The 17189-nt window shown below is 36.8% G+C and overlaps 2 protein-coding genes across 10 annotated transcripts in view; both read right to left on the bottom strand.

Annotated features, from left to right (window-relative positions):
- LOC114943697 (serine/threonine-protein phosphatase 2B catalytic subunit 2) overlaps positions 1-17189 on the bottom strand; it is a 128044-nt gene that overhangs the window by 85427 nt on the left and 25428 nt on the right. For 3 of the 9 annotated variants that reach the window (XM_085487794.1, XM_085487797.1, XM_029319378.2), the window contains exon 1: positions 1135-2353. The exons of 2 other annotated variants lie outside the window; for them this stretch is intronic. In XM_085487794.1, coding sequence (XP_085343920.1) covers positions 1135-2242 — 1108 coding nt within the window. In that variant the 5' untranslated portion in view covers positions 2243-2353. Of the gene's footprint in view, positions 1-1134; positions 2363-17189 lie in introns of those variants that run through there. 4 more of the 9 variants (XM_029319376.2, XM_029319380.2, XM_085487811.1 and 1 more) reach the window with 3 other exon arrangements.
- LOC114943698 (uncharacterized) lies at positions 3471-4809 on the bottom strand. The gene is made up of 2 exons (XM_029319388.2): positions 3925-4809; positions 3471-3847 (listed from the first exon to the last, which is right to left on the bottom strand). The coding sequence occupies exons 1-2, from the start codon at positions 4579-4581 to the stop codon at positions 3692-3694; spliced, it is 813 nt and encodes a 270-aa protein (XP_029175221.2). The 5' UTR covers positions 4582-4809; the 3' UTR covers positions 3471-3691.

Genomic DNA, 17189 nt, shown 5'->3' with positions numbered 1-17189 from the left:
TAATTACACCCGTGCTGTTTGTCATAATTTCACGTGACAATTAACGCCTTTTTACGAGATACGAGCGGCGTTACAAAGCGATTTGTCGCCTAGATAAATCGAAGCGCAAATACGACAAGCATGCCTAAATATTGATCGAACGACTTTGCGAGCGAAGCAAAACACTGTGGTCGCCAACTAAGAATTGATGTGCGCACGTTACACGAAATAAATATGTAAATGTTAAGATGCGTAATCTTTTTCTCTCTTTTGTTTTCCTGTCTGTTTTCTGTCCACATGATTTATGATTTCGAGTTCCCTCGCGGTCGTTTTAAATCGCGTTTCGCATTCGCGAAAAATTACGTAGCGAACCAGAGTTCGCATTTTCATTTTTGTTGCATGAGAAATGTAAATATATAAATACATATGTAGTGTATGTGCTTTACTCGCGCTGTTTTCGCGCTGTCGCGGAAAAGCATCATTGAAAATCTGGAATGTTAATGAGATCAATGATGCGCGATTAAAAAAAAAAGCAGTTATGATAAAAATGCTTCGCGCATTTAATTTCAGATAATTACGTAAGATGATTGTGTAATACTGGCGCGATATTCCTCCGTGACGTTCAAGATTACGCAACGTAAAATTATTAATCGCGCCTGTCGCGCCTTGCGCGATTTATCTTTACTTAAGTGTACGCACATACGGTCGAGGTAGCAGCTGAAAAAACAGCGTTGTCGTATATAAAATCCAATTTTTGTTTCAATTATAAACCACTCCAAATCAAAAAAATTTAATAATCATAATAATGTTTTCTTCTTGGTCAGAGTTAATTTTAATTGAAGAATATTTCAAACCACATAAATCGATCGCTGACATAAGGGGTGTGTATCTTATTTTTTTCCATCAAAGTGTCTCGAATTCTAATATCAAACTTGTTAAAATGTGTAATAAATAATAGCGAAATATTCCGGTTTGCGTGAATCGATAACAATTCAAAGGTAACAGGTGGGCGACAACGAGGCACCGCGGATCACAATATCTCGTAACGTTAGTCGGGCCAATGCAAAAACATACGGCGTTCAAGGTCGGAATCGTTGTTATTGCTGCCCGACACGCCATAATCATCGATCCCGCCCCAAGGTGAAATCGCGTTACCTGGTATAGCTCTTTCGGGTATCTGGACCTGCTCGGTTTCCTTTGTCCTCGTGAGGCGTATCTTAAGAGGCGGACTTTTCCATTCTCGATCATTCGTCCTCAACAATCTTCTCGACATCGGTATTCTAGTACTTTGTCCCTTCATAATTCTCTTAGTCTCTTCAACCAATCGGTTTGACGACGATGGCGATGTCTTTCTCGGGGACCGAAATAGCCGAAAACAACCGCTCTCTCGCTCTTTAGTTGTCATTTTTTCTACACAGCGACGCGTCTGAGCAACATTGATATGATACTTATTATCAAAGGTGGCCGTTTCGTTTTCTTTCGCGGTACTAGGCTGATCATGCGATGCCGTTATCGAGTCGTCGACTCTGCGAGTCGACTGTGCGATCGCAGAATCACAAATCTCCTTCGCTTTCGTTCCTGCGAGATCCGATGAAATTCCATATTCCAAACTCGCAGAGCTTTGCGTTGACGAATGTTGATCGACTGAACTGTTGTCGAACGTCACGTTTGACAAATCTATGTCCGTCAATGTTGCTGTCTGCGTTCTTGACGTTATGGGCGAATATTTAGATAAAGTGATGTCGTCGCGATCGAGGCTCGACTTCTTCTCCTCTGTTTTTCTTTCATATTCGTCGTGCAAAATCTCCAGATCGACGTTTGACTTGGGCCTATCTTCCACATTCACGACTGTCTCTGTGCTTGATGATGATGATGATGAGGCGGATATACGCTCGGGTTTCGGCGTAAATAAGCAAAGCTTATCCATCCGCGCGATCAACGACATGTCGCACGTAGATGTCTGCAGGGTATCATCGTGAATATCATCTGACATGAGCGGCGAATTCTCGTAAGGAGTTGAGGGGTCGACGCGCCTCCATTGCAGAAACTTCTCATACGACGGCGTGCAGTATTGTTCTTCAGATCCTTCTTCAGACTCCCGCTGGGGTGTTTTCTCCAGAACGCTTGATTTAATCGGCGTGAAGCACGTGTCCTGCGGCGAAACATTCTTGGTAGTGACCGATAAGTTCTCGGGGCTAACGTAGACGCTTTCCGCAGAGTCGTCTCCCTTGTCGGATATAGAAACGTCCTCTTTATCCGACATGTTGAAAATATTATGAACGATTATTACGAGTACTTTCGTCGAACGCACAAACTTCCTCGTTTTTCACTAATGAAACAGATAAGCATCGATTCTTGAGAAGGAAGTCAAGTTCGCTGGCCATTCGCGTTGCGACATCGAAGTCGCAGAAATCCATCTGATTGGATAATGTAATCGATATAATCGATATAAATATTCGCGCATACCAGGAGATGGCGACATGTCTCGGAAGCCTCTGAAACGCGTCTTATATAAAAATCTTTCACACCATTCGTTTTATTGATCGCTTTTTGAAGTTGAACGCAGAAATCTTGGATTTCGATAATTTTTTATACCCGAGATTTTTCTAAATGATTATTTATTAATGATATTAAAATAAATTATTTATTTCTAGTTGTTACTTTAAAAGTTTCGGAATACATATAATTATTTTTCAGTGTGTTTATTACGTTAGAATCATACTCGCTACCGGCTTACAGCAGATGTTACTATAGATGCGCTACTCTATATACAGAACGAACACTAATATAAACAAAGTCGAGCGTAATCACTCAACTAAAATGCAAAACCCATATATATTATGTCATAATATTATTATAAGCATGATAAATATCAAATAAAGATGTACACAGATAATATCTATTTTATTAGCTTTTTTTATTTTTTGTGATGTGCGTTAATTAGAAAACCAATAAAAAAATATCAGTAAAATTTGATCTAAATATCAATAATTTTCTTAAATTTAATTATTAGATAATAAAATAATAGAATTATATTATTAAACACTTTAAATACTTTGAAAAAAAATCTGCAAATTTTAATATGATCAAAATATCCTTTTAAATGTTATTTTGAGAAAATAACAGAATTAAAATATTGTATATCAAAAGTTCCTAAATTTAATCAATTTATTAAAATTTGGTTAACTTTTCCATTTTAGATAAAAATACTATTTTTGCAATTTCATAACCATTAATCCTGCAAATCTGCTGTCACCGCAAAATCAATTAATGTACTTTAAATAACTCGAATAATAAACAGACTATGCGAGCCGACGTGGATGTTAAGACAGTGAAAAATTAATTTTAAAGTAATATTGTTCAAAGTACATAGTCTTAGTAAAGTGCTAAGCAAATTTCATGGCTCATGCAAAATTATAAGACAGCGAAAATTAATTTGCTTAGCACAATGTTAAGACTATGTACTTTGAACAATATTATTTTCGATCAAGTATAACTAAATACATACAAGCAATCTGTTTAATTAAAAATGACATAAGTTATTTATTTATATTACATATATCGCCAAATCTCTCTCTCTCTCTCTTTTATGTGCAATTTAATTCAAGAAAAAAAAATAAAAATAAAATAAAAGTGAAATTAAAAGATAACGTTATCGAACAATTGCCAATTGCGAATTTAACGATTCTCTCTAATAGCTTTCACCATCCAGTTATTCTCGATCGGATTCCATAAAATGATCGGATTCCTCGCTAATACCGCTGTCTCGCGAAGCGTTTCGCGATCTGCGCAAAGCCGCCCATCTCATCCGGCGATTCCTATTGGACGCCATCAACAAAAAGTGCACCTCGGACACGTAGATAACTTCCTATACATACATATATCATTATCGTCTTGCGTAATGTGTGATAAATCTCGATATATCAGAGGACGATCTTCTTTTACCTTGTAACGCGGCGAGTCTACGATTTTTTCATCATTTGAATCGACAAATTCTTGATATCTCGAAAGTGCCTGCACCATCTGAGGCACCGGTGGTTCAATCTCTCTCGTCAGCGTCGTCTTCAGAGTGGGACTACCCACTCGGGAAATGACAGCGTGCGCTTTCGGGCTGGAAAAGCTCGCATCCAAGCGTTTTTTAACAATGTAGATCGCAGGATCTTCGTTAGCTTTGCCGAAATAATTCGGCGAAGAAACGCGTCTGGTTGGTGTCGGCGATTTCTCAGGTGTCGACGAAGCCGATATCTTCATCATCCGCATGATCTTTTCGATTGCGGGACTTACGTTATTATTATAATTCGACTTCGGTCGGATTAATAAATTCACTTCCGAGACGAATGTCGTATTGGGCGAATCGTTGTTCTCGTTTTCCTCAAATATCTTTTTAGGTGTTTCAAACATATTATCGTTAAGCGTTTCGTACAAGAATTTTTTCGTCGTTGTTGGCGGAGTCGCACAAATCGGCGAGAAATATTCGGTCGGCGAAGATAGACATTCATTCGCTGCGGGGACCTCGCATACCGGCGAAAAATATTCCTCAGAAATCTCGGATAAGTTCAAGGAATTCTTGGGCAGACGTAACACGTACTTTTTATCGGTCATGTTGAACGAGCGCGATTTTCTTGTGAATAACCGTATATGGAACTCGTAAATAACGTTTGCTCGGCACTCCTCAACGTTAAATCGAAGATCCAAGTCACTTTGATGTTAAAACTTTTCAGATTTCCCCCTTCTATACTCTAAGATTTGAATATACTCTTGCGGAAAAATGCTCTTATATTCTATATGACATTCGTATAAAAGTTATGTATCTCAACTGAATAGACAAAAATATATAACATATTTGTCCCAATACATTCAAAACAATGTTCTATGTGGAACAAATATTGTTGTCATCTGATAATAATGACGTACAGATATAAGAACAACGACTAATCTAAACATTAGTTGCCTTGATATAAATCGATTTTCATGAACATAAATAAATACTCTATTTCTGTTAAATCTTTAATCTATAATAGTAACTTTACTGTGTTATTTAGATAGAGATATATAAAATTGGATACTGCGCAAAATATTAACTATAAATTCAATATTAAAGATGTTTCTATCAAAAATTATTTTAAAGTCAAATCGCAAAATTTCTTTCGTGTATTTTTATTTTTGTCATCCACTGTATATTAATAGTGAATTTTCATTACAAATATTTGCATATCATCAATATATATGATAAAATAAATACTATCATTTGTTATTTTTAAAGCACATTAAACACAAAGTTAATATCAGAAAAAAATATAGAAATCATATTGAATCGCAAAATTATATATTTAACCTCTGAAATAATTTACATAATAAAAATATTCGTCACTAAATAGCAATGCAATAGCTTTCGCGAGATGTAAAATTAATTTTTGCCACATGATGTTTAAAAATAAGATGAAGAGTCAAAATTTATAAAGTATAATTAGTTCGCAACTTTAAGACTTTGTAGTCAAATATTTGCGAATATAATCAGAGATTTGATCAAAAGATCTAAGAATCGAGCAAGCACATTGTATAGAAGAGTTTGTTTCTTTGATCGAATTCTTCTACCTGAAAGCTACAAAGTAACATTATGATCCTTTGATCTATTCCTGGTATTCGTTCGAAAATAAAAAAAAGATCGATTCTTTTTCGCCATAAACACACTCGCCGCACAATTCTCGCTGTGTGCATCTAACGAAAACTAATGGCACGATACGAAAATACAACTCTTCCTGCATGATTCAGCAGTCTGTCTCGGAAGCAACAAAGTTCCATCCATCTCTCACTATTACTTTGATAAACTGCCTGCATCTGAATAACTGATTCATTGGCGTCGATATATGATACTTTTTGGTTATTAAAAGTTCGATGAAAAAAAAAACTGTTAAAATAGAAAGCATTTTTTTCAATACACATATTTCTGTATCGAATAATAAAATCTTTTTACAAAGATAATCTCGACGAATAAAGAGAATAATTGTATCTCATAAAGAATATAATTGCATCTCAAGAGCTTATCCTCGATTCAGACAGCACGCAAAGCATTCCTTAACTCATCTTACTAGAGAATTTATCGACTAAGTGCGGTTGTGAATCCAGCGGATGTAAGTGGATGTGGCGGACCGAGGGGAAAAATATAAATGCATTACGAAATCGGAAGATAAAGCAAGAAATTCTCTCGGGGCGGTAACCACTTTTTCGCGGCCTTTGATCTCTGTTCGGTACTCTCTCTATCTCTCTCTCTCTCTCTCTCTCTCTCTCTCTCTCTCTCTCTCTCTCTCTCTCACTCTTTCTTTCTCTCAACATTACACTCGAAATTAAGCGGAAAAGCGATATATTCCCCGCGGTTTGAACACAACAACTAATTTGAATATTCAATCTAGGGAAAAGCTTGGGTAACCGATAGTTTCGAAAGTCGATACCTGGGAACTCGGTCGCCGCGCGAAAACTGCGAGGAAACGTTCAATCAAGACTATACAACGGGTGATGCTTTTACGTCGCGTATGTGCAAGAGGATAACGTACATGGGATCGTATAGATGTACGATCGCAAGGATATTAATTACGCGCATCAAATTGTGTTCGAGTTACTCACAAATAAGCCGCGAATTTAATATCAAATAACATGCTGCACTGGAGAGTTTCGATATTGGATATTAAAGTATCGAGAATATAATCAACTCTAATTTTGGGCGTGTTATTTTATCGTCATATCTAATTGCAAACTATAACAAAAATTCTCTCTTCTCTCCCCCATGCTTCGTACGATATTACAAAAATATTATTTTTGTTTTATTTAACTTTCTTAGTTTTTTTTATCGAATAACGGCAGTACTTTTCTTCGAATACACTGTAACGATTAATTTTACCCATCACTTTAATTTTGACAATTCGAGAAGCAGGTATGATTATTTATGTGTCAGAATGACAAAAAAAATAAGGAAGCTAAACCTTATGCAGTGTCACAGAAAATGTTGTGTTTGTTCGCGATAATATTTCGAATATATATCTAAAAGATCTCATTATGTAATTATATATATTAATTACATTCGACATTATCATAATAATACGTGAATTTCGTATGCCAACAATAAGCATATAACAGGCAATTTGCCATGAATGTAAAATAATAGAATGACAGCAATAGTCGTTTTCGTGCAAACAGTCGAAACGATCCGATATATTATAGAAATGTGTGTATACCTAGTATATTTTGTGTATAGCATAAATTAATAAAGAATTACTGCATTGGAGAGAATTTCCAATTAATGCAATCATGTAACATTTCTATTAATCTGTCAAGAGTATCCCAATAAAAAAATATACATATAATTCGATAGAGAAACTATAACGAGAATTAATACACTCGGGCGTTAAAATTTTTAATTGAATGCAAAATCACGCCGGATTATTAGAGCAGCTTGTTTTTCCGCCAGATCAAAACGCTTCGCAAAAGTTTACGCGGAATTTCCATAGTGTGAAATATATCGGGACTCGATAGATGTGACGAGCGTTATACATCCACCGCTAACGCATAGTAACGCGTAATCCTTTTAGAGTTTCATTACAACGCGAACAATGCGCAATTAACCCGTTGTTTGTTATCATTTCGCATTAAGTCGCGAATAACGAGGAACGTTTCCTACGCGTTCTGATCTATAATAGGAATTTGTTCTGGGGATGGGGAACTCTCTTTCCCTTCTCGGAGAGCGAGAAGTTCTAAAATAAAATAGATATGTCAAACATAAAATTTTTCCTTTAAAAAGAAACTAGTCGATTTGTTCACTGTTTTAATTATGCGATATAAAAAAAGAGTTAATATAGTAACAATAGTTGCCTTTTTATTTAAATTGAAAAAATAATTTATAGAAGCAAACATTTCGTGTGTAGATCTCGTAAAGATTAAGTGGAGGATCACTCCGCAGCGTCTTGCATTTAAAGCCCGATTCGCGCGAACTGTAATTATTGGATTCCCAGTGAGTTGAATGCAAACGAGAAATTTACCAATTACGGTGAACAATCTTCGGAGATTGAAATCTACCAATCAGGACCGATCACACTCGCCCTTCCGTGTGACGTTCCGACGATAATGTGTGTGTGTGTGACAACTGTTCGAATTTTCCGTATACTATCAGCGCCACCGACCGTATGATTGGCAATTTGATTTTGTCCAAAATAGCCCAAATGTAAACATGGCGAAGAGCCGTGTTGTGTTTACACCGTACGTGCGTCACTTCGTGTTTATGGCGCTAACTTTAACGGTAAATAGTATCGAGAATGTCCCGAGATATCATTGGTTCGCTTCTCTATGATTATATGCTCGATAGTCATTTCTTGTCTTTATAAACTCGCGCCGCAAAATTTATAATAATTACAATAAAACCGTTATATTTTGCAGAAGAATTTTATTTCGCGATATGTCATTTACATATGAGCCTTCCATTGTAGTCTCGACGGCGGCTTGCTAAATAACCAAAAACGCCAAAACCAGTTCCGCGACCTACTTGAGATAACTCGATGAACTTGGATTCGGGCCACGAATATTAATGCCCGAGGACATCATACGGTATATTACGAGTCTAGATCTAACTTTTATTTATATAATTTGGTTGACGAATGCGAGTACAGATCAATACGCAATTAATTTCCCCTTTCAAAAAAGAATATTAAATATTACGTTGATCGCATTAAAGACTTAAAGTAATTTAACCATCTCTATTTTTATTCTATTAAAAAATACGAATTAGAAATATGGTCAGAAATATCATTAAAAATATTATTATATCGAAATATATCACTTGCGAGACAAATGTCGAAACAGACGAGCGCAAAAGTTAAGTCACTGATAATCTTCCACAGTAATTTTTGCAATTTTTTTCCTTCCTAATAAACTTGATATAATCCTATTATTGTATAAGAGAAAGAGGAGAGAGATCACGAGTAGAGAAAAAGCGGGAAAAGGAGTCTATAGATGCGCGACGATCAATGTCGAACCGGAATCGATATGGTTGTAAAGCCAACCTTTTAGAATCCGCGACACAATTGACAGCGGATGCGACAGCTGCCATTTCCAGGCATACGTCGAAAGGAAAGTAGCGGGCTGACAGTGACTCGATGGACGTGAATGGATAAGCGGCCATTCGTGCCGACACGAAGACAAGAGAGCGAAACGGAGGACAAAAAAATCACCGCGAAAAAAAAAAATATAAATATACACACAACAGATGTAAGCGTGCGCGATACATTAATTAAAAAGCGCTAATTTAGATATAAATGTTGCAAGTGCAAATCAGACAATGATTTTAATGATTTGAGTTGCAAACCACATACACTTATCTCTAAATAAGAAATTGAAAAAAATGTGACAAATAAAACAAACAGAGAATCGAGAGAAACAGCACTTTGTGTAGCAAAGCTACATTCTTAATGCCTGGATGTTGCAATTGAAATCTGTGAAAGTCGATAATCGATAAATCGAGAAAAAGCATGACATCGCAAAGAAAAGCGAGAAAAAAAAACCCACGATGTGCAAAGTAGGAACAAAATAACGAACGGTGACTTCATATGATTTATAAATAATATTCGACTTCTATGTTCTCCGATGATTCATTACCGTAGATTTATCACGATTATTCTCGATCATTATCCCTAACATTTAATTGACCCGAACGTTCAGCTGCAGCCATTACTTAAACGAAGTTTTCTTTCGGAAAAAGTTACGTAAGTCGTACATATCCTCGATGTAAGAAGATGGAAGTAATTAATTACTCGGCGAGTGAATGAATGAATGAATAAACGACTTGGCCGTCGGCGGAACAAGTCTTGATCGCATCGCATTCATAACTCTTAAGCTCGGGCGACAAAAATTAACCGTTTTATATAAAGCTGAGCTTGCGGGGCACACATATCTCAGGATAAATACGCGTTTAAAGGAAGAAGGAAGAGGAGGAGATAGCGGCTTCGATCTAGCGCTCGCGTAATGCAGCATCGTCGGAAGGCCATGGATTTTGAGATGGAGTGGCGGCGCTGAAAAGCGAAGAAAGCCAAGCTCCCTCTGGAGAAGGGGAAGATGAGGGTGGTGGTGTATAACGAGGAAGGTAAAGAAAGACGTGGCAGTGGCGGTGGTCACGACGACGACGACGACGACGACGACGTTGGGTGGGATACGCAAGTAGGAGGAAAAGAGAGATATGGGGTCAGAGGATGGACCGGACGGAATATTGATCCGCGTAGCTCACGATAGCTGCCTATGCTGCGCTATGCTTTACCGTGCTATGTTGCCTATCTCTCCCTTCTCTCTTTCTCTCTAGATCCCGTGGTGCTTCTCTCGCTCGACGGCAAAACGGACGTGTACCGGATAGAGTTTACCTTTGCCACTGCCGCGGGCTACTTCAGCAGTCTCGCACCTGCGCCCGCGAGCCATTGACAAGAAGCTGACAAACACAGCTCGGCTCGGCAAATGCGGGATCCTAGACATTTTCGACCGCTTCAGCCAATTTACCCCTCGTTCTTAATGATTCTGCAATTATTTCTGCTTTACGTTTCAATTAAGTTTCTCTATCGCGAGATGAGCGCCGGAGGGAAACAAATTTCGCGACGTCCGCGGTTATCCAAAGTTTCAAATTTAGGGTTCCAACTCTTTTTCATTACACTACCTTGCAAGGGAGCCGAAAAAAAGTAGGAAAAAAGCATTATCAGATTAGGTACAGGCTGATTGGCCGCGAGCGCCAGGTGGGCTTTCAGGTTCTTGTTAATAATTCCCAACTATATGAATAATTCCCTCCTCCATAAAGTCCCGCGCAACTTGTTACGTTAATGTAAATAGAGAATGGCTGTGCAAGCTTGCAGCTTCAAAAAGACCGAAAAAATAATTGTGTATAATCGAAATAGCGCGCTTGGGGGATAAGCTATTTGTCTTGTATACTAAAGATGTGTCGATGACGAAAACGCGACACGCTGTGTGACCAACCGCGCTTGTGTTACGGGCAGGTCATAGGATATACGACGCTTCCGTGTACTTGTGTTGACATGTAATTATCTCTACGCGTCGGATACACGTGCCTTCTACCGGATCGTCGTCGCCGCGGACACGTTTAGACCCGGGCGTGGAACATTTAACAAAGCGTCACGATATATATATATATATATATATATATATATATATATATATATGTGAACACTCCTATGATCGAGAAACAATGTTTATCTTCTTACTAGGGCGCGAAAAGTTTAAACGCTGATGAGTAAAGGGGGAATCTTTTATAAACAAATTTTCATCGTTAAAACTGCAATTTTGGTATTAAATTTCACTGCGTTACGTCTCATTGATAATTATTACGAATCTGATTCTATTTTCCCAGATTTTCCTAAAAAGTGTCTTGTTGTAAGAAAAAATATTTCTTTAGATTAAAAAAAATAGCTTTCCTGGTGAAGATGCATTCGTCATTTTTTTTTTCGCGGAATCTTCGCGCGTTAGAAAATATAATTCCGTTGCGCTTTATTCCTCTTATCAGATATGAAAATGAAGAAAAAGATAAATAAATCAAGCTAGATGAAAGGCACGATCCTCGAAAGCATCTTATTAGTTCGTTCATTGAAAAACATCGCTATTTTCTTACGGAGGAAAAGTCATGGAATAAATAACGAAAGCGGAAAGCGTGATAATACATATCTCTCACGTGTGTAAGAATGTTTTTCCTCGTATTTTTACCTAGATTTTTTACAAGATTACATCTCCGACAATGTCTTCGAATCGAATCATCGATTAGGCTTGTGCAAATTTTGTTAGTCACGAATGAGAGAGAAAGAGGGAACGTGCCGCTTCTCTTTTCTCGCAGTTACGCTTCCGCAGGAACGAATATCGGCGCCGCATTCATCTCCATGTGACTATAACCGCACCCGATATTATGCACGACTATCAGCCGCATCGTTGGCGGTCAATGCCGTGAGCGGAACGCCGTAGGATTCGATCAAGGCGCTTGACGAGATGCAAACCGGCCGGTTAACGCTTTATTTGCATAACCGCGATGTTACAAAGTCCCGAATATGATCTTCGACGATCCGTGTCAACGGGATTTGACATTTGAGATTTTAGGTTGCGAGCATAATCGTCCCCGTCGAATTTCGATTTCTTTACACGCAAAAATAGTCAGTTTAAGCGAATTTTTGTAAAATAATTATAATAAAGTATGATTATATATTGTTCCACTTTTATCTAAGCAAACATCTCGCGCTTTTCCTCGATTAACGCGAGATCCATTTTGTGATGTGCATGTATTAAAAAATGCATTCTCGTGTACATCAAAAAATTATTTGAAATATTAAAGACCAAAGAATTGACGCAACTATCAGCATTTTCCCATTCTGCGCATATATATGCATTTACGTAATAACGCTGATACGTTGCATAAGACATAGTCAATAATCGTATTGTCACTGTGTTGGACGTGAGCGGATAATGCGACGCATTCATTAATAAAAAAAATAATCAGCTGATTCTCTCAAAGTCATAGTACAATCGTACTAATCTAATCGATCAATTGCATTTAATTTCAGAATTCTCGAGAGTGTGTAATAGACGATAAGTAATGTACTAATTACTGGTTCTTCTATCATATTAAAACTATGCGTATATATATATTATATATGTGTATATTATTTTTTTTTTATATATAAGACGGTAGTTTGACGTAGACTAAAACGTAGTAAGATCATGTAAATCAGACGCGACACACGACGCTAACGAATATATATAGACGATAATGCAATCGCGTGACGAAGATCGCGATGTAAACATAGAATTCATAGTCGTCGTTTGCCTTGCAAACTAACGCATATACGCGGATAATATTCGATTCTCATCATGAATTATTCGGATAATCATAGATGATAATGTACGCGGATGCGGTACGCGGAACAAGAGAAATGCATTCTATCAAAAATTACATCCAACTCGGTTATTTCTCTCTCTCTCTCTCTCTCTTTTCTCTCCCCCTAGTGTCTTGTTTAATTCGATGAAAACCCAGCCATGCATTTTCCGTAACGACGTAAATAAGATTCCGTCGAATTTCCGTCGCAAGTTTTGTTCCGATCGTCGGAGCACAGAATAATCTTGTACATCACTCGCACACAATAATCGGATAACAGAGATGGAAATGCGCGTCGGTCTTGTCGAAGCGATAGCCCAATTCGATGCATTCACGATTGAACATACAACTGTGCGAAAGCGACCTCGCGCTTTAATTAATTAACTTGTTATCGAACACCGATTTCGCAATTATCTTGCAAGATGTAATCTTTCCTGATGTAAGTGCATGTACGTAGTCGCCGTTTATGTGTATGTACACGAAAATGCATAATAAAAATTAATTAAGGACGGTGCGAAAAGGATTTTACCATTTCGTTTTAATTCTCAATTTAATCCTCGGCACACACATTCGGGATTCGGTTACTTCTATTACATTCTTTAATTATTATTTCACACTCGAACGATAATACGTGTCGTGATACAAGCCTTGATTCAAATTTACATGATTATGTGCACGCGGTTATTTCTACAGCCACTATGAAAGTGGTTACCTTATTTTAAAAAATCGGGAGTTTTATTAATAGTTCCATTTACACCCGCAATAGTTCTACAGTACCTGACAAGAACGTAGCATTTCACTTTCTCAAAATTATTTAAAACATGAAATTGTATAGTCCTCGAAGAATTTTATAATTTCTGATAGATTTCAGCAATTCTGGTCTTTAAATATTTTAAAATAATTTTTTAATTTCAAATGCTGAGACATGTCATTTTCAAAAACTACAAATATTACATTTTTTTATTGCCTTTTTTGCCTCTTTTATTTAATTTCCAATAATTGATATTAATCTTAGATAATAATTCTAAAAATTAATCTTAAAATTTTTATAATCTTGAAAGTAATGTTAAAATCAGCTAGCCTCATAACTAGAATGTGCAAAAATTGTTTAAAAATATTTAAAGACCTACTACTAAAACCTATCAACATTGTTGGAACTATGCGAGAACTGTCGAGAACTGTCAAAAAAAAAAAAAAAAAAAAAAAAACACGAGAATAGCCAATATTTCATAATTCTCTAGAATACGTCAGTTTCGAGTTTGAAAATATTTAAAGGTCACAACTATTGTTAAAATCTATGAGGAACTATAAGACTTTTTGAAAACTATAAAGTTTTATGATTTAAAAGTTTTCCAGAAATTCTTTTTTCCAGAAAAGGAACCCTTTTTTCAGTTGCAATTTTTTTACCTAAATCGACAAAAAACTTATTTCTAAAAATCTATTAGAAACTAGAATTTTACAACTGCCAAATAGAACTGGTAATAAAACTCCAAATTTTTGAAAGAGCAAAGGTGTCAACTTCACAGTAACATTTCTACAACAGTTATCGAGAAACTAATTAATGATTTTATCCGCGTACGCGGTTACGACAATTTCAGCTAGTGGGAACAAATTTCATCTAGCGATAGAGCTCCCATTGAAATTTATTTCAAAGATTTTCCTATTGAGACTTTTTTTATTTTTTTAATTGAGTGCCGCCGGCAGTGGTTAATGACATAAAAGGTTGTTATTTGTCGATGCGTCGAGTTTTTATTCAGAAGCGGGTGTAAATTGCATATCCACGCGTACACATTTATATCGGCTTATACCATGTGTATGTGTGCGTGTGTACGTATGTGTGTATGCGATAATGGTTTTTATGGTCCCGGTGTGCCGTGTGCTCTTTCGACGCGTCGCCGCCGCCGCCGGCCGAATAGCGCGACAGCCTGATCAAGTTTTATTGATTTTGAATTAGCTCGTCTCCGGATAACTACGTTCGGCGTTACGTGGACAAATAAAATCCTCGTATAAAAAAAAAAAAAAAAAAAAAAAAAATATCGAATCCGTATTACAAAATTCAACAAATTTTTATTCGACACACAAATATCATCTCGAAAAAAAGTAGATTATACATATATCACGAAAGATCTTGTCTGTGTTTTTGATTTTTTTATTAACATATGTTATTCGTTTTGTATTATTCGCTCTCTCGGATTCTGAAAAGGAACCTCTATTCAGAGTCACGAATTCCCACTGTGCAACTTCGACTGCGATTCTGTAATGGAAGTAGGCGCGGCGTATCGCGAAAAGCGTGGTGAAAGCATATACGAAACTCCGTTCCGGAATGTGACGACAACAACCACGACCACAACCACGACGACGACGACGACGACGACGACGAGGATGACGATGGTGACGGCGATGACGAGAGCATGGCGGAAAAGCTTTTTGACGCCGTTATACGCCGCGGCTGGCTTTGACTCCTGAACTTTAGAAGCTTTCGACCGGCAGGAAACGAAAGGAAGGGCGTGGCGGGACAGAGAAAAGTACGAGCGAGTTAAGAGAGATGGAGATCGACGTTGTTTTGTAAGAATCCTTAGTTCGCACAAAAAAAAAAAATTGTAATTGTTTGACAGAAAAAATCAATGGACATTTTTACATTTACTATATAATGTAATATTGAAGCTGATAAATTTAAATAAGATAATCCGATAAAAAAAAAACTTTATATGAAATTTTAAAAGGAGTAGATATTTCTTGGAGCAAAAATTTGATTAAATATTAAATATCTCTTTTTAATATTAAATATATTCTTTTAAATTGAGCTGCTATTAAAGTGACAAGTTTATCTAAAATAACACGAATGTAATATTTGTTATCAATTCGCAAAAAGTTCATTTTTAATCGCAATAAAAGCATTTAACATTTGTCTGTACAATGATTGTTCAATCATCCTCTGTTACGTAATAATTTGCGTCGCGGTGAAAATTACTAGACGATCTTTGGCGAAATTACAGCGGCGAATTATGTAACCAAATAATCCGGAAATACGTATTTATCGAGAAATTAATTAAATCTTTCGCGAGAACATGAAGTATCTGTTCGGATCACGGTTGACATGACGCGAGTCAATGATTCTCCACGCGTGGTTTATTAGTAGATGTGAAAACGCGTTCCAGAGTGCGTGGAACAGTTCCAAACGAGACGAGGAAATGACTAATCGATCTCTTTCTACTGAGACCGCGGTCCAAGACCTATGCTCTATTTACAGTCACGTCGGACTCGTATATAGGATATCTCCGACATCGCCATCCAACGTGTACTTTCGCGAGACACGTGACCGATGCGGATCGCCATTTATCTCGGAGCAATTATGTCTGCTGTGTGTGCTATGCAAATAATCTGGATGCATATTAATCGATATACCTCTCTGATTATACAGGTATCGAAAATATTGGAAAAAATATTCTAAAAAATTCTTCACTATTTATGCGCCTTTAATAGCGCTCATTAATTCTCAAAATTTATAAATAATTCATGTTTAGTTGTTATTTTGTATAACAAAAAAGACTTGTTTTCTAAATCCATCTTACTAAAGTTCAATGCAGTGTATCTTCCACATTTATCTTTCATTCATGACGTCAGGCATTCATTGTAATCAGTCGGTGGATTAGCGCTATCTTTCGCTCTGTTTATCAAGCGTATGCAAATATTACGTGCGCGTCGAATCGATGCAAAATCACAGTGAGACACGGCTACAACATTCGCCCGGCACAATTAATTACGATTAAATATGATTGCACGCTGGCAATTAAGCGCGATTCATTATTCGTTCGCGGGAAGGACGAGAGAGTCCGCGAGATATATCCGATAATTTGCCGACGCAATAAAGCGCAATTGAAGCTATGAAGAAACGCCATGAAAAATAAAATTAAATTAAAAAAAATAACACGCCATTTTTAAAATTAAAGCGCAGCTAAAAATAATGACAATATGTTTCAAGATTTCTCTCTCTCTCTCTCTTACTTGCAAAAAATATTATATATGTGTGTGTGTGTGTATTATTTCAACTCCTGATATTTATATTTCAAATATCAAAAATACTTTATTGTGTCTCAAGATCTATGGACGGGTTTGCTCACGATGCTCTCTCACTTTCAATTTAAATAGACGCACGCGGATATCATGGCCGGTCCATTCACAACTATCTAAATTTAGCGCAAAGAGCTCGTTTACGAATGTCGTTTTTCTCTCTTTCCTCACCTTTTCCCTTCTCTTTTCCTCCTTCTGTCACATCTGCTCGCATTAAAGAACAATATTCTGTTGTATGCTAATTACG

The sequence above is a fragment of the Nylanderia fulva genome, unplaced genomic scaffold (assembly GCF_048542155.1).
Source record: "Nylanderia fulva isolate GAGA-0341 unplaced genomic scaffold, ASM4854215v1 Scaffold11, whole genome shotgun sequence".
NCBI classification, from domain to species: Eukaryota; Metazoa; Arthropoda; class Insecta; order Hymenoptera; family Formicidae; genus Nylanderia; species Nylanderia fulva.
This window is presented reverse-complemented; position numbering and strand designations above follow the sequence as displayed.

Bases quoted from the DNA above. Each gene is read 5' to 3' on its own strand.
- LOC114943698 (XM_029319388.2), bottom strand. From the start codon at position 4,581: ATGACCGATAAAAAGTACGTGTTACGTCTGCCCAAGAATTCCTTGAAC. The intron at 3,848-3,924 runs GTAAAAGAAGAT...ATGTATGTATAG, and splicing joins TAGACTCGCCGCGTTACAAG to GAAGTTATCTACGTGTCCGA.